The 17,171-nt window shown below is 37.2% G+C and overlaps 2 protein-coding genes across 3 annotated transcripts in view; both read right to left on the bottom strand.

The window, feature by feature from the left end:
• Positions 1 to 452: 452 nt before the first annotated feature.
• vegfd (vascular endothelial growth factor D) lies at positions 453 to 12,571 on the bottom strand. The gene is made up of 7 exons (XM_034011106.3): positions 11,931 to 12,571; positions 4,121 to 4,322; positions 3,486 to 3,676; positions 2,993 to 3,126; positions 2,227 to 2,321; positions 1,157 to 1,349; positions 453 to 815 (listed from the first exon to the last, which is right to left on the bottom strand). The coding sequence occupies exons 1-7, from the start codon at positions 12,021 to 12,023 to the stop codon at positions 710 to 712; spliced, it is 1,014 nt and encodes a 337-aa protein (XP_033866997.3). The 5' UTR covers positions 12,024 to 12,571; the 3' UTR covers positions 453 to 709.
• Positions 12,572 to 13,246: 675 nt separating this feature from the next.
• Positions 13,247 to 17,171, bottom strand: part of pir (pirin) — a 38,598-nt gene continuing 34,673 nt past the window's right edge. For both annotated transcript variants that reach the window (XM_034010425.3, XM_034010423.3), the window contains exons 9-10: positions 16,770 to 16,836; positions 13,247 to 15,223 (exon numbers count right to left, since the gene is read on the bottom strand). In XM_034010425.3, the coding sequence (XP_033866316.1) occupies positions 15,108 to 15,223; positions 16,770 to 16,836 (183 nt within the window). In that variant the 3' untranslated portion in view covers positions 13,247 to 15,107. The remainder of the gene's footprint in view (positions 15,224 to 16,769; positions 16,837 to 17,171) is intronic.

Below are 17,171 nucleotides of genomic sequence, written 5' to 3' on the forward strand. Positions count from 1 at the left end.
AACACCGGAAAAACACTGGAAATGGTTACTCAGTTCACGTTGACTTCATCCCTTTCCCATTAAAAAAAACAAAAAAACAACTACTACAAAAAAACTAAAACAAACTGCCTTTCCCAGTGTGCTTCTGGGTAATGTCCCTCCTTCCTGACTTGTATCTATCATTGATTCGATCTGAATATTTAAACCCGCCCCAACTACTGTGTAACAGCACATTCCTACATTTCTATTGGAGACTCCGCTTGTGAGATTTAAAACAAGATTACAATCAGAAGGCTTGCTCGGGGGATTTAAAGCTATATTATAGTTAGATAGGGGGAATTTAAAACAGAATTGGAAATTGTGGCGAAATGTAAAAAAAAAAAGCCTAGACACACAAAAACTCCAGAATGTGCCCGTGACCATAAGGATTTCGTTGTGGAAGACAGCAAAGGAAAGAAGGTACAACTTAAGTGTGCAAGTAATGTTTTTCATAAAAGACATTTTAAACACATACAAAAAAATACAAAAATATCAGATTAAATGTTCAGTGCTTACTTAATGGACGAGCAACAGTCATACAACAGTCATATGTTAATATTGCATGTAAGGGGATTAAGAGTTAGGTTAGGTGTACATTGTGTAATAATGATAATAATACAAACACATTAATAAATTAAGTGAAGCTTATGAAGCAGTGCTCTGAAGAGAGTTAGCTCAGTCTTTCCCTGTTTCAGGGGTTGCGGTACTTTCTTTCCCGGACACAGTGGCAGTTTTTCAGCTTGTTAGACCTTCCAAGGTGGCAGTGTTTTACTGGGCACTCCCTCTCCCACCTACAGCTGCACAGAAAAGAGGAATGAAAGTGTAAAATGAGCTTCCACATTATTTTTGGTTCCTAAAATCAACACAAAATTTGATAACGACTTCAAACTTTGGGGCCTTAATAACTCTAAAGGAGTAAACAAAGATTTGCTCTTGTTTTTTACTTTGTAATTAAATCATCTCTTTTGCCACCCCTTTGACCAGGCTTCCCTTCAAAAGAGTTTTTTTGTTTTGTTTTTTGTGAGCAAAAACATCCCTGTGGCCTCACTGATCCACCATGGGAGGACAGAAGCATTGGCTTGTGACGCAGTCATTGGTAAAGATTGATTGAATATTCATGGGACAGTCATAATGTTACCTGCAAGACTCTGGGTCGAAAAGCTTGTCTTTTTGGGCACAGGTCTCCGAGCTCTCAGAACACTGGCAGGTACAGTTCCCAAAGTTCATGGAGTAGTTTACGGGACATTCTCGTCTGCAGACACATTCACACAAATCTTCATCAAACACCAAAAAGGGTCCACAGACTGCCAGCTCTGCGATCGGAGAAAGTTCTAGAACAGAATGTCAAAAGTTTTAATTTCAAGATCAATAAAGTAGTTTAGCGGATCTTAAGTATAAAATCCTCTGGTTGTGCGAGGCTCTGGGGATTCCGCGGGGGCGCTGCATTGGCGCTCCCCGGGTTGGGGAGGTGGGATTTGGCTTAGACTGTTTCTTTTCAGCGCTCTGCAGTGACCCCTACAGGCCAGACGTCGAGTGAGCTTGGGGGCGGAGATTGCAGGGCTGGTCTTTGTCCCCCAGAGGCTGGTAGCCTGCTGACATTCACTCTCGAGTTCCTGGGTGTAAAAAAGACGCCGATTGGCTTGTGGGATCGGAGGACGCCCACTGAGCCTCGGGTCCCTGAGCTGTGTGGGGAATCGCCGCGGTGAAGGAGAAATAATAATAATAATAATAATAATAATAATAATAATAATAATAATAATAATAATTGGGCATTCCAAATTGGGAGAAAATCGGGGGTAAAATAATTGGAGATCTTAAATTAAAAAAAAAAAATATCCTGATATATTTGTGCTTTCCGGAAATAGAGCTATTTAACTTAAGAAAGGCCCTGCAATATGAGTCGCTTTTATCAATTAAAAAAGTATAAATATGATGTGTTTTTGAATTTCACCTTTAATTAAATGCTTATCAATGATCTGTTTTGTTTGGTTATGTTGTCTGTTTAAAGGTTCTAAGGCACATGAAAGCATTTGAAGCTTATGAAAACATTAGAAGTATCAGTCAATTCCATTTTCAGACGCTATTTAAATTATATAAAATAAACTTTTATTTTATTTTATTATCATTTATATAGAGTACGGGGAACTGTGGCACAGAAATGGACATTACTAGTTATCCTCCACACGTTATCAACAAGCTGACACCTACCTGCTCTCATCCTCCTCTGTGGGTATGGCACGCACTGACATGTTATACTGTCCCAGAACTCAGCATTATTACATGGTTTTGGTGAATGGTGGCAACTGGAAGAGATGCATTAAAAATTATTTAAGAATTGGTTTAGCTTGATGTATCATTAGTGAGTATCACGGTCTAATAAAACTTTGACCTAGATTACTATTGAGTCGAAAAACCTATTAAACCTGGGCTCGTGTAAAATGAAAGAGTTTTGTGAAGAAAACAAAAATGACAAAATAAATAAATTAGTAAGGCTAGTTCATATTTTCCTTTTAAACTTATTTTTCACATATGAATTGCAATTTTAGACTGGGATATAAAAAGGAGAGGGCAACGTGATGCAAAAAGTCACATGATTCCCGAGGTATTACCATGCAAACAGGATGTTTCTATCTCAAATAGTTTAAAAACTGGAATATTTAAATTAATTAAAAGGGCAATTTTAACACAACTTTCAGCTACCTTATTGTGTTGCCCCATACTACATTCTGTAATAATAGTAATAACAAATATGTATTTTAGCCTTGTAGCATCAGTAGTATGTTCATTGTAAAAAATATTTTTAAAAAAACCTGTAATATCAGAGTTAGACAGAAAATCCACTCTACTCTTTTCATCACTTTATAACAAGACTAAACTATGACCCAGCAATGATCATTCCTCTCATCAGGACTCAATCACCCTTGCCTCCTCATTGAACACCAGACACTCATTGAACTCACAAACACTCACATACCTGTTGCCTCTGTGGTGGTGGGGCGCATGTCTTCGGATCACTGTAGGTGGCATACACTTGCAGGCTGTGTGATTGGCTACTCCAAAGGTCACAGGCTGTGGCATGTATGTCAGTGGAATGGCTATTTGAAAGAGCTACAGAGAGAATGCAAACATACATGAATTAGGTATAATGGCATTGATATCCAAGCAGTTTGAATATCCCTTACACAGTCAGGGGAGCGCAGGTTGATGTCCTGGCTCTGCCAAGTTGGGATTTGACGGCACGGACTGCGTCACCTGACTGCCATACAGCAGCCCCCTACTGGCCAGATGAAGGATGAGCATCCTGCTAGACTGTCCTTTGTCCTCAAGAGGTCAGTAGATTGCTGTTGAGCTCCTAGGTGCAAAGCGGTAATCGGCTTGGCAATAGGACTTAGGTATTTGTGAGCATTTGCTGCGTTGAGAGACCATAACTGTACATTCAGAGCAAATAAATAAATACATCTCTTTACTGTTTTAGTGATGTAGGAGACACTCGTGTTTCTGCATGACAGACTTTCTTCATTGCAGCATCCACCACACCTGAAGACAGACACACAAGGTGGCTTGAAGAACACGTTTGTGTTAGTGGCTAGCTCCTTGGCAACATCTACGCAGGTCTCCCGGGGCGTGCACTGGATTTTCTGCCACTCATCATCAATGGCTTCAAGAAAAGGACAATGGTAATGTGATTATTACAAGTCATAGTATGAGAAATAAAATATACAGTAAGAGCCATATAGTAAAGGAATATGTTATCAACAGTAAAAGTATTTTTGGTGTGTCTTGTACTATTTCAAAGAAACTTGTCTCACCCAGTAGTAACTATTCTTGCTAAACAGGCACCTGCCTCATTGGTAGTTTTTGACAATGTGATTATTTTTATTTTTATTTTATAAAATTGTTATTATTCTGCTATAGGGTATAATTTGACAAATAGTTTAACCCGCAGACACAGAAGTGTCTGCCAAATTTAAATATAAAGGGTGATAGCAACATGTCATCTGGAGTGTCATCTGTCACCCTTCAAGTGAGTTACAGCAGATTTTCTGGCCAAGTGAGCCTGCCATGATCCCAGACTCCAGGTCTCTTCATACAGTACACTTGCCTTTCAGAATTTCCAGGTCATAGACGGCAGCAGCATACCGCGTGGAGCGGTGAGAGGTCAGCAAGGGGGAATCGTTCTTGGTCGCGAGCTCCTTGAGTTTCAGTCTGCACTTCCACAGCTTCCAGTCCTCGTAGTGAGTGGTCTGCAGCAGCTCCTCGAGATTCGAGGTAGATCTAATCCTGTGCTCCAAGGCTTCCCTGCTCTTTTTATGTAGTGGGGTGTAAACATGGAATAAATGATAGGCAGACAGACTAACAAGATACTGAGGTGAAGTGGTGTTTCCCTCACCCAAGGGATTTATAGGCAGTTTTCATTAAGGATCATTGTGATATTTGCAGGCTAATCACATCAACTCAGTGACACCTTGTATGCCCATAGTGCATAATTATCTTTGTTTTGTGAGTTTGATGTTTTGTTTATTAATTTCAGACTTAACAATAAACACTGACAATTTAGTCAAGGACACTGTTTATCTGTTTGTTTAGAAACAATATGTGTATAGTTTAGTTTTTTTCACCGCAATTATGTCAGTGTGAACCAAATCTAACCGTGTTCTTGTTTTTCTTTTTGTATTTTCCAAAGTTAATGGTGGAAGCCCTTATAAAAGATTACAACAGTATTTTTACACTGTATTTTTGAAGCTTTACTATGCTTGCCTATGCTTTACCATGCTTTCATGGTACAGGTTTAATTAAAAAAAAGAAATTCAGTTCTTGCGGCTGTTCAAAAGTTTTTGTAAGACAAAGCCACTAATAACAAACACATTAACAATGCTCTTTCTTTTGAATTATTTTTGTTCATTTTGAAACAGCGTGCATTACATTCTGTATGGGCCCCCTCACACTGGCTATATAAAGCCCTTTAATGTTGTAGCGTGCATGGGGGAAGGCAGCAACAGGGCTGGTAGGTGACGTAATCACACAAAGACATAAGCCCAATATACGCTCCTTGCAAGGGAGCCAGCTCTTTTGTACAGCGGTATCGGCGCCATGCTTTAGTGTGAGAGGTCCCGAGTTCGCGCCTGCCCTCCGCTTGTGTGTGGATTGCCTCGACCTGTGTGATGCGCCTGCCTGCGGGAACTGAGGTTCACTACAATATGCAAGTCATATTGCCCAATAACATGTTTTAATTGTCATGTAATTTGTGATTTATCAATAAATACATTTATTTCACAATATAGCCTACCATCTGTGTCATGGTGCTGTATTTATAAATGGTCCTTTTCTTTATTTTAGTTTAAAAACATGAATGATTCTGGACAATGCACTGTATAATCAAATGTATGTATTCATATTGTAACGACCCACACAGCAGTACAAGATTCAATCTCCTGAACTCCTGCATGCCGGGTCCTGGAGAGGATCGGGGAAGTGGTCTACCGGGTTCAGCTACCTCCCAGAGGACAGAACCCGGCAGAACCTGACCCAGCATCTCCTGTCTCCCCCTTGCCTGACAGCCCCCTTTCCCCACTTGCTTCTCGTTCATCCCTGTTACTCCCCTACCAGGAGGTTCTAATTCTCCCAGGCCTGACAGTCCGCCAGCCACGACTGCTGGGAGCCCAGGGCCACCAGCACTACCAGACTCCCAGGTTGTTTTCGCGACTTTGTTGGTCCCTGAGGCGGAGCTGTGTAACGACCTGGCAGTCTGCGTAACTAAGTACTTGTTTTGGTGTTCGGACATGGTGAGAGTGTTGAGCAGCATGGGGCAGGCGAACACTCCAGTCTTAAATATTCAAAGAAGACAGCTTGAGCTGGCAACGGTAAAACAGTAGAAAGGTTTGGTTGTTGAGAGAGAGAGAGGGGCCAATAGAGTTTTTTAAGGAAAGAGAGTAGCTAGAAAATCCAGTAGTACAATTAAAAGAGGGACATCATTAGCCAGCAAGGTTTATTGTTTTGGAGGCATGGGTCACGGCTGACAGCGACTAAATACCAGTAAATAATAAACCGTGAATTCGAGAACTGTAATCCCTGTCTCTGTCTGTCTCCATTCTCACAAAACATTACAATATGTTATTAACTTTTACTAGGAATAAGTGAAACAGAAAATGCCCTATGATCAGTGGAAATGAGGATTACAAGGCTAGTCTCTGTAATTTCTCTCCTTACCTCTAGATGGCATTGTCCTTCCTAAGAAATGAATACTCTAAATTGTAGATATGTTCAGATCAGACACATTATAGGTTTTTATTTCAAATTAAACTAAATAAAAAAAATTAAAAAAAAAAAAGATTCAGGCTGAGCTGTATTTGTAATACAAACAAAACAAACAAAATAAAACATTTCAACTGTCACCCAGACTTGCTTTTTGGAAACTATAGAGTAAGCTAATGTGTATTTTGGTTTAACCACTACACAAATAGGAATGTTAATCCTACACAAATAGGAATGTTTTATACTGGTGTATACTGTTTTAACCCACTAGCACATGAAAGTGCAGTGTGAAAAGAAATCTCTCTCTCTCTATATATATAGTTTAATTTGCTTGTTTAAATCAGTACAAGTATAATATATATGACAAATATGTGAAAAAACCTAAACTATACATATTGTTTCTAAACAAACAGATAAACAGTGTCCTTGACTAAATGATCTGTGTGTGTGTGTGTGTATAGCTGACTAGCCTCCTAAAAAGACTTGCTATTTCAAGTACAGAGACCAGGACAATAGGACACAGTTGGATAATACAAGGGAAAAAGTTTAAATAAAAAAGAGAAACCGTTTTTTATACAGAGAGTGGTGAGTATATGGAATGGGTTACAAAGCCACACTGTAGCTGCTGAGTCATTGAGGTCTTTGAGAGGCAGACTAGACCAAGATACTAGACACCAGACAAGAAATGATTGGACAAATGGCCTCCACTTGTGCATAACTTTTCATGTTCTTCCTGACTCACTTTCAGTAATACCACAGCTTTGAACAAATGCTCTGTGTTTTCAGCTAGTTCTAAACTAGAGTGGCCATACCCATTTATAGTCAGTACGCAGTATATATTTGAAAGAAGAACAAGCAAAGGAGGTGTTCACAGTATCCTCAAAGTACTGTACTCAATAGTTTGCGTCAACTATTTACTATCATATATATTTTAAAAAAAAGAAAAGTTGATGCAGATTGAAACTCGTACAGGTATTTTATGGGCAGAAAATACCTCAGGAATCTGTGTAAGAATCTTCAGTGTAAACTATGTTAATGTTTATTATACAAACCTAGGAGGTTCCTGACCACGGTGGTTGCCACAAAAAAGTAAACACATAATTTTTTTCTAAAACCAAATTCCATTACAAAATCTGCTGTTTGGAGGCTTGTGGCTGCAGAATTTATTTTATTATTTTTTATTTTTTATTTTTTAGAATCTGATGACCAGTACCCAGAAAAATGCTACCCAGTAACTTCTGTGATCACTTGTTAATCATATTACAAAACATGCTGATACATGCCTGAGGGTCAATTCAAGGCCTACAGGCCTACAAGCATATATATATATATATATATATATATATATATATATATATATATATATATATATATATATATAGACAGGCAGATCTCTCTATTGCTTATGGGTGTGAAGTAGAAACTTCAAACAAAACCACACATAACTAAACACACCTCAATTTCTCAACATGTTTATGCATGAAGAAAAACGAGTGTGTACATTCTAAAGAAAGCAGAAAAGAAAATATAGTGGTTTGCAAGAACAGGCAGTTAAACCATGAATGCGAGTCCTTAACCTGTAATACGCTGGCAAAATACATGTTGCTGGGATGACGCCAAACACTGTTACCTGGCATCAACTACAAAGGCACAAACGTGCCTACTTCCACCATAACCAGAAAGATTTCCTCCAGCATGGGAAAACATTAACCTTACATTGTGTTGTGTCCTGAGTGCTGAATTTTAAATTAGCTGGTCTTGCTAGCATATTAAAGACCCTAAAGGGGTATAAAAGAATTAGAGGGTATGCCCACATTGTTAGCATTACAAACTGTAGTGACTTATATTAAAAATATATATATATATTAGACAGCATATTGGTTCAGGAAATGTCCCCCTGCTAGTGCCAGTCAATGCGTACCAGACACATCTTTATAATTACTACTCACCTCCTAGAAATACACCATTACAGTGTGCTTTCGTTATTTACATCTTTATCATTAGCTATATTAGGACCTAATCATTGTCCCCACTTTAAAATACAGTCACTAAACCTAGCACTGTATGCAGCAATCAGAGCTTAAAGAAGCCTGTAGGGCAGAGGATGTAAGTAGAATAGCTGCATAATGGTGATGCTGCAGGGCAAGTCAGGCAGAGGCGGTTTTGACAGTCATTCTTTTGCACTGTTGCTGCATGGTGGCTGAAGAAAGTAGTGCTGAATGAACCAATTATACAACTGGTTGAATATTGGTATTGATTATTTCTTAAATGGTTACAAATTCAGAATATATATAGAACTGAGAAAACTCCTCAGCTCCCAGTTAAAGTGCTGGTGGCTGCAGTATAATTGGTGTTATTTTGCTATTTTAAAAAGGTTTAAAGCAATGGAAGAGCAGGTGAATTTGTGTGAAATATCCCCATTTGAAACATTTCCATGACAGCACGTTTTATATTATCAGTGGTAGTTGCATTTTGAAAGAATATCAGTTGAATTAGAATTGTTTTAAGTGGGTCAAAGAACTAAAAGTGGTGAATCGGTGTGTCAATAGCTGATAGCTGATAGCTGTTTATCCTCACTGCATGGAGGATTTGATAGCGCTGATCACTGTCACTGTTGTGGGAGAAATGTTGTGCTGGAAGTACCAGAAGAGAAAGACTTTGAGGTGAAATGGTTGTCTTAGAATTGTATCTTTTAATGCTACATGCCACCATTGAGTGATTTGTAGTTATTGTTATACTTGCTGCATTTCTCAGACAATGCATTAAGGCAATGGCCTTATGGAGGGACTGAGCAAGGGGGCCAGGTCAGAGGTACAAGAGAAAAACAATACAGTAGTGTAAGCTACAGTGTGGTTCAGCCAATAAAGCGTTTACTTTTAAGCTAACTTTTAAGTGTTTTCATTTAAACAAAACACCAGCTATGGATGAAACAAGTTACTAAACAAGAGCACAATTTTCTAATGTTATATGATAATAGAAAAATATAAAGCTGATCGTTCGAGTGTAGAGAAGAAGATGGTGCATGAATCAGGAATGTTTGTCCTTTACAGAAAACTTGCCTCCCTCCCGAACTGCTCCTTTCCACTTTTCCTCCATAAACATCGGCCTGGACTTTACTAAAAGCTGTGTCTTTACCCTGGGTGAGTGGGCCTTTCCTCAAACAAATACTTTTGAGGTTCTCTGTTTGGTTTAGATTAACCACATACAATAAAATAAAATGTATGTGTGATAAATTGAAAAATACATCCAATTCCAAGGCAGCCAAGAGATACCCCCTCCCCCCAAATTGATGGTGCACCCGGAATAACACAATACCACAGATATATTCAGAGACAGTGAGTACTGGAAATCAATTAAATTAGAAACCTCAAACACATCATTCCCAGGCCCATTTCCCCACATCTTTATGACACATACAAGTAGCAGTGTTAAAATGACACAATATTTCTGTCTGAAAATTAGTTTTGCATGTGTAATAAAACACATCACATAAAATCTGTCAGAAAGGGAGCTGCAGGACTCGTTGAAAGGTAATTGTTATAAATGTGCAAAATCATTATCCCTGAGTTTACAGCCTACTGTAGCAAAGGGAAGCAATAGCTGCCCCACCCACAGGAAACCACCCTCCTGCAGTGGGGAACAAGGACCCTGACATCATTATTTATGACTGAAATTAGATCCCACTTATAGTATAGCACATGCACCTGCTGTGCGCTGGCATACCAATACATTCCAAAACTGTTTTATTATCAAGCAGACTACCTAGTGGCTTGTATTTGACGTGATGTTAATCCTGGTGTTTATGATGGATACGGTTTTAGATGTGATGTTCCATGTTTTAATGTGGCTTATTCTATAAGAACACAATGATAATTCTGATATCAATTTAAATTAATCATAAGTTTTGAGAAAATATAATGTGAAATATGTGAAACATATTTTCTGCTCTGCGCTAGATACCATTATGAAACATGTTAATTTCTGTATATTATAAAAGTATGCCCTGAGCTAGGGTATGATATCAGAGACAATAGTATTTTTGGGTCATGCAACCATTTTCTAGCAAATTGGATTGCTTACATCAGGAAACAGTTGCATATTAAAGCGTTTGCAGCTGTGCAGACATCTGACGGCTGTAGTTTTATACTGTAGAGGGTGTGAATGAAACAGTTTATTGAACATTCTGTTTGTAATTTGTACTATTGTTTTCTCTGAAATTGCATTTGGGATTAACATTTACAACAGAATTTCTGTTAATGGTTGTAAATAGTTAAGTTGCAAACTAGCCATTTCCAAGGTGAATTTAGTTCCCAGCAGCTGTGGGAAGTGAAGTTGGTTGGCTCCAGTTTTATCCTCCCTAGGGCCCAATTGTTCAAAATCACGGTCAAGTAACTATGAACAGATATCTTGCTTATTTTTACAGAACGAAAACATGGTAACTTACGATAAGCTGACTGGAGTTTAAGCCTTTAGGTACACTTTCAGTCACACACGTAGTAATGAATTTCTAAGCCATTCCCAAAAAATTCCCATATAATGATAATTGAATTTAATGATGTAATCAGGTTGTTACTACTGCTATATAATAATGCACAGGTAAGCCCCCTTATTCAGATGATATGTAGTTACCAAGTAATGTTTTATCAGTTGTCTGTCCAAACAATAATGTCAGGAACTGTCAGATATATTAAACACAAAAGTTGCTTGACTTGAGCAATTCATTGGTATGCCAGGGGAAAAGTATGCACTGTGGAGTTGGTAACTTCTGCAGGTAGCAATAGTAGACCAGGGAGAAGAGGATGGCATGGTTGGCAGCTTTAAATGGGTTTAGAATGGGTTCACAATTTAAGCCTTCATTGTTTTCAAGCAGATTTAAAATCAACACTTTCATTTTAATAATTCCTAAGAATGACAAACATTTTGATTTAGTTAATCGCTTCAAAGTGTGCTGTTTATGTTTTTACTTTTCAGCTAAGTTATTGCCGGCTGTTGTTGTGTTATTCTGATTATGTACCAAGGTTTTACATAAAAAAGGTTACAAATGACAGGCCATTCAGCCCATCTTGCTCTCACGTTTTGCATTCACATTTCAATTGTTATTGTATTTTCAATCCAAAAATATATTAAATGACTGTTTTGTCTCATGTCAAAATAAAGTTAATAGTAATAAACCACTCCAAGCAGTTTTTGTAAAACAGAAAAAAATTATCTGCTATCTCCTATGTTCAGTATTGTCTACTGAAATGTGAATGTCCACTTTTATCACAATGGACACCACCTAATTGGAAGTCTCTCAGATACAGTACCGTATGTAAAAAGACCCCCCCCCCCCCCCCAAAAAAAAAATCTATTGCTAAAGACAGTCAAAAGACACATTTTCACCAATGAGTTTCTATGACATTCTAAGGGTTTTTAACATCTTTCTTTTCAACATCCTATACAGTGTACTTTCTGAGATGTCAATTAGCAGTTTGTCGTGGGTGGAGGTTCACTGCCGGGGCAGTGGGTGGGAATAAACCTCAACATGCAGCTGCCCATGTTGCTAGCTATTCAATCTTCAGTGCTGTCAATGTTGTATAGTAAGTAACAGTGTAAAATAGAACTACAAAAAAAGAGTGCATATATGGTATATTAGAAAGATGTACATAAAACCACCTTACCTGTTGAGTGTCATGATCATACTCTGCCCCTTGCATTAGTCGTACAAACGAAACCGCCAATAGGTGCATAATGATACAGCAGTGTGTCTTCATTGTGTTATTTAGAACTCCAATATGTGTATATTTTGTAGCAGGACCAGTCAGACAGGTATTACATTTCCTTAGAAAAGAAAATTCAGCCTTTTGAAGCCTGGCAGGCAGCAGACATACGCTTACACTTGCACATGAGTTGAATGGGTTGAACTTGTAATCACACAACTCAGATTCTCAGCAAGGAGAAAACTGATAAGTATGGAAATTTACTGAAGAATTCAAATATCAAAAATAAGTAATTACAGACCTCAGAGATTCCCATTCAAGGTTTTGTTAAATTCATAAGCTAGTGTTCAATCCTTGAATGCTGTGATCTGTACAGACGAATATTCATAAGAGAATGTATTCCGTCTTTGAGAGATAAGTCTTTTTCTTTTTGCTGCTGAAATTCTACTCAACAGGCACAGGTTTCTAGCTGCTGAAAGCTTTAATCCAATTCTGTGATATTTTCCTTGAATTCACTGCCCTTGTAGAACGTGCAGAAACATGTGTTTTAAATCTGATCCAGACCACAGCAGACAGTGAAGTTAAAAGGAAAAAAAACTGGCTTTGATCCCACCCAAACCCTGTTCATGCACAGCAGCCAATGGAATCAGCTTTGAAACCTACTGACTTGTGGTGCATGCTGTCATTCTTCCTGGGGAGTAATGAACCTGAAATATGAAACTACCACACTTGGAGCTTAGTGTTTTAGCCTCCACGTTTTTAATGACATGCGCTTCATCATTTTTCTGATGTAAAACAAGATAACTATTATAAAAATTGCAATGCACCCAAAACCCTGTTAAAAGTAGCCAACAATCTGAATTCAATAAAAAAAAAATGCAGTAAGAATGTACTATATTTTACATTAACATTTCTAACAGATGTATTATGAAGTGATCTGGAACTAATGCAATCTACAGGTAAATTCGTCACCTCCTCAGTGTACAGTATGGCACTGCTAATATAATACACTCCCAACAAGGCAGAAACCTAATCAATGTGACTGGGCTTCTGACTCACTTTTCAAAACACAAGAAACAGCAATATGTAAAACATATATACCGGTAGATATTTACACTCATATCTGAATTTCTTATTTATTAAACATAAAAAAGTACTGTACTATACCTGTAGGTACAAATAAAAAATATATTTTAATAGTTAAATCATATCTTCTTCAAAATGTAAATTTTTACTTCTAACAAACTGATCCAAAAATTCAGAAATACAACTAATGCTTAACGAGGATCAATTGGTTTTTATTCAGTATGTTGTTTTTCACTCGTTTCTTTAAATGAAGAAAAACATGGCAATTTGACAATACTGAAACCGCCAATTATTACATTGCTTGGATAAAGAATTAGCAAATGACCTTAAATGGCCATACGACGTAACTCCCTGCTTATTGTTGAAGTAGAAACAAGAATATGACGTCCCCTGTTGAAGGCAGTTGTAATTTCAACTATTGAAGCACCTCTCCTCCTCCTCCTCGTAATTATTTTCAAACGTCTTTTGGCTGGGCCACTGATGATCCGTTTTCGACCCTTCTTGGCATTGCAGCGTTTTCTATGAAATCTCCATTCCTGGTACACCCGTGAGGCTGTCTGTCTGGATACATTGACAGCTCTAATGACTTTGCCTACAGAAGCGCCATGAGAACATGCACCCGCTATAAACCCCCTAGCGAAGTCACTGATGTCCTTTCTCCTTTGCATGGTCGCCGATTTGTTGCACATACACCTCCCACAAGCTTATATAGGTTAAGTGGATGACACAGCATGTGACCACATAAAGGAATTAAGATACCATAGAGAAATTGCATACCTAGTCATTTTCATAATTTTCACACACCAGTTAAACATACGTCCAAATTACTGAGAACACAAATCTTATTAAGAAAATGGTGGGTTTTTTGTTTTGTATTCCACCTTCTGCATCAAATATGCCAACAGGGGTAATTGTGGCAAAACTAAGGAGTGCAATCCTGTTTTTGATGTGAGAAAACAACACCTCACAATTTTACAATACTGTAACTAAGCGACAACTAATACATTGACTGCCCAAAAAGTGTAAGAAATGCCTTAACTGGCCATTAAGCGTAGCTCCCAGCGCATTGTTCCAGTGTTAAAGGTTTCTGTAATTTGGGCTACTGTATCACCTCTGTTGCTTGTCACAATATTTTGTAAATGTCTATGGGCTAGATCTGTCATGATTGGTTGGCACCCACTTCCATGCCCCTTGTGAAGTAAAGCTTATAGGTCTAGTAGTGAATGACACGTTACATGACCACATAATCGATTAAGGATGATGATAAATTTACATACCCAGTAATTTGCATATGTCCAAACCAAAAAGAGCACTAAACCTATTAATTAAACAAACAAACAAACAAAAGTTCTGTTACCATTACAACATACAAAGAATTAAAAAATAATATGGAAGGCCATCTTGTAACCAAACACGGATTTATGTAAGTTGTGAAGATAAACAACATACAGTACGTGATCTTTTTGTTAAAACATGGTGCTGGTCCTGAGAAAGAGAAATTAAGTGTCAAAAAGACAAAAATAGATGGCTTTGAATATCCAAGAAATTGTACTCTGCTGACAGAAATAACTTAAAGGACTAGTATGAACTGTAAGATGTTTTGATCTGGCATTTTTTATATCAACTGAATAGACCACAATATATGAAATGCCATTCATGTGATTGAATTATATCCATCCATTCTAGGCAAATTTTCAATATAATCATTCCTATATTTTTTAATGGGTTTTTCACATTTACAAATAAACAAAAAGAATCACAGACTCGCAAAGCACTTTGAAAAGATGCTTGTATGGATCTTACTCAGTAAAAATTAAGAAACTGACCCCCAACTAAGGCTGCTATTTCTACACATTTATAAAAGCAGAGCTTGAAGATATATTTACCACCCTTATCCCATTATCTACCAAGGCCCCTTTCAAAAACTTGGAATTTGTTTACTCATTAAATAATGCACTGTAGAGAAGAAAACCCCAAAAGAGTTGTTAGACAAGCGTCACACATTCATTGTTTTTGTCAAATTTTGTTAACACAAACATATGCCGAAAATGTTCACTTGTATCGTATTTTTGACTTCCATAATTTAGCTCGTTCAAACCCGTTGGTGCCAGATCGGAAGTCATTGATTGCCTGTGTTATTTCTTCCTCAGTGTTCATCACAAAAGGACCTAGTAAATGAAATAAAAATGCCATTATAAATAATATAAACAGCTTGTATTTATCTTACCTTTCAGACTGTGATGATTTTGGGCCAAAGGGAAGATGGTTTGATAGTTGTCAAGTTGTGTTTCTGCACTAAACTACTTGCGTAACATATACTAAAGTGAGCTGCACTCCGTTTAAACCCCCAGGTCAGCAGCTGAAGACACAAACTACTTTTTTAGATGAAACTGTTATTCGGATAAGGGTTTTTAAATGTATTGAGTGAGAAACCGACAGCCCCCATTTTATTCTGCAAGGACAATATTAAAAAATATAAAACTAGCAATAAATAAGTTAGTTGCATGTAAGAATCCTTTAAACCTGTTCTACAGTGGTTTCTAGATCAGAAATATCAGAAATAAAGTCAATGTTTTTGATTCTCTGGTCATGGATTTACTCAACTTATGTAACTGTGTTACACACATGTTCTTAAGAAGTCTAAAAACAAATCGATAACTGGAAAAACAAATAATTCAATATATTTATGTGTTAAAGAAGTTACTAAGAAGAACTATGCAGTAAGTAATGAATCTTTATGATGCTAGATAAAAGCTTGTAAATAGGTCACATTAGTTGTCATGGTAACAGTAGACAGAGTTTCCTACTTTATTAAAGGCATCTCATCCACAAGATTAAGGGAGACTAGTAGGAACATAGGATTTTTGTGATGCTTGTTATTACTAAACAAGTTTACAGAACTAATTATGTGGTTATGAGACACTATTTTATTTATTTATTTTTTAAATTATGAGATATTTTTTTATGAGAACCTTTTTTTTAGGTTGATTTGAAGATTTTTGGAACAATACAATTCTGACAGCACTTTAAAAAAAAAACAAAAAAACAAACAACAAAAAAAAACCATTCCATTCCTATGGTAACTGATTAGTAACATAATAGCAGCCATTTAAGGTCGAATTTCATTAGTTGCACAGTCTGTACTTGGTACCGTAATATCGGTAGAAATGTTTTCCTAACAATACTAGTCTTCCATGATCACGACTCCTTGCCTGCAGGCAGCTATCAAAGGAACATATTAGAATACAAACGATACACCTACCCACTTGTTAGAAAAATGTGCTCATAAAGGCCAATTTAAAAATATTAACATGTTGTTAGTGTCTATAGATTATAAAATATATCTCATGGGACTGTAACTTTTATGCCTATTTGTTTCACTTTTATCCTACTACTGGATAATTTGTAGCTTAATTGGCCCTACCAGAAAATCCAAAGGCTAACAAGGCCTGCTTTGGTTAAGATGACATCGTTTTCCTTTTCTAAGCTTCTCAACTCATGGACAGAGAGAGAGAAAAGGAGCTGTAAACCTGCACTTCCGACAGGTCCCTGCATAAAATAACATAGAGGCAATGAAAACATGGAAGTCACTGGAAAAGCAGATATTACTACTTCCCCAAATGACTGGTTATGTGTTTCCTTTGTCACCAAGGACTGGATACCATAGTCACAGAACTATCATGTTCTTAACTTTTATCATGTTACTTTACTTACCATGTTGTACAACTGGTTCCTTAATTGGTTCTCCTGCAATTATTACAAAGTGTGCTACTTCAGGATCCTTAATGAGACAAGAAAAACAATATGTATTACACATCTGGAACTGATCTACTGAATTTGAAAGACACAGACCAACACAGGCTACAATCTTCTTAGCATTTGTATTCATGCAGTAATTTAATGAGTAGAATACCAGTCTAAGACAACCATGAATTACATTATGAATACTTTGCTACATTCTTGCTGACCCACAAAAAGCTCATGCGTGTATTTCTACAAACATTAAATTATTCATTCAGCCAAACCTCAGTACAATGATTTGCTTTAATATCAAGAAGAAAAATAACATTTCAAAACGCTAACAACAATTTAGGACAGTTTATTTATTTTTTAGTC

This window comes from Acipenser ruthenus, chromosome 8, assembly GCF_902713425.1.
Source record: "Acipenser ruthenus chromosome 8, fAciRut3.2 maternal haplotype, whole genome shotgun sequence".
In the NCBI taxonomy this organism is placed as follows: Eukaryota; Metazoa; Chordata; class Actinopteri; order Acipenseriformes; family Acipenseridae; genus Acipenser; species Acipenser ruthenus.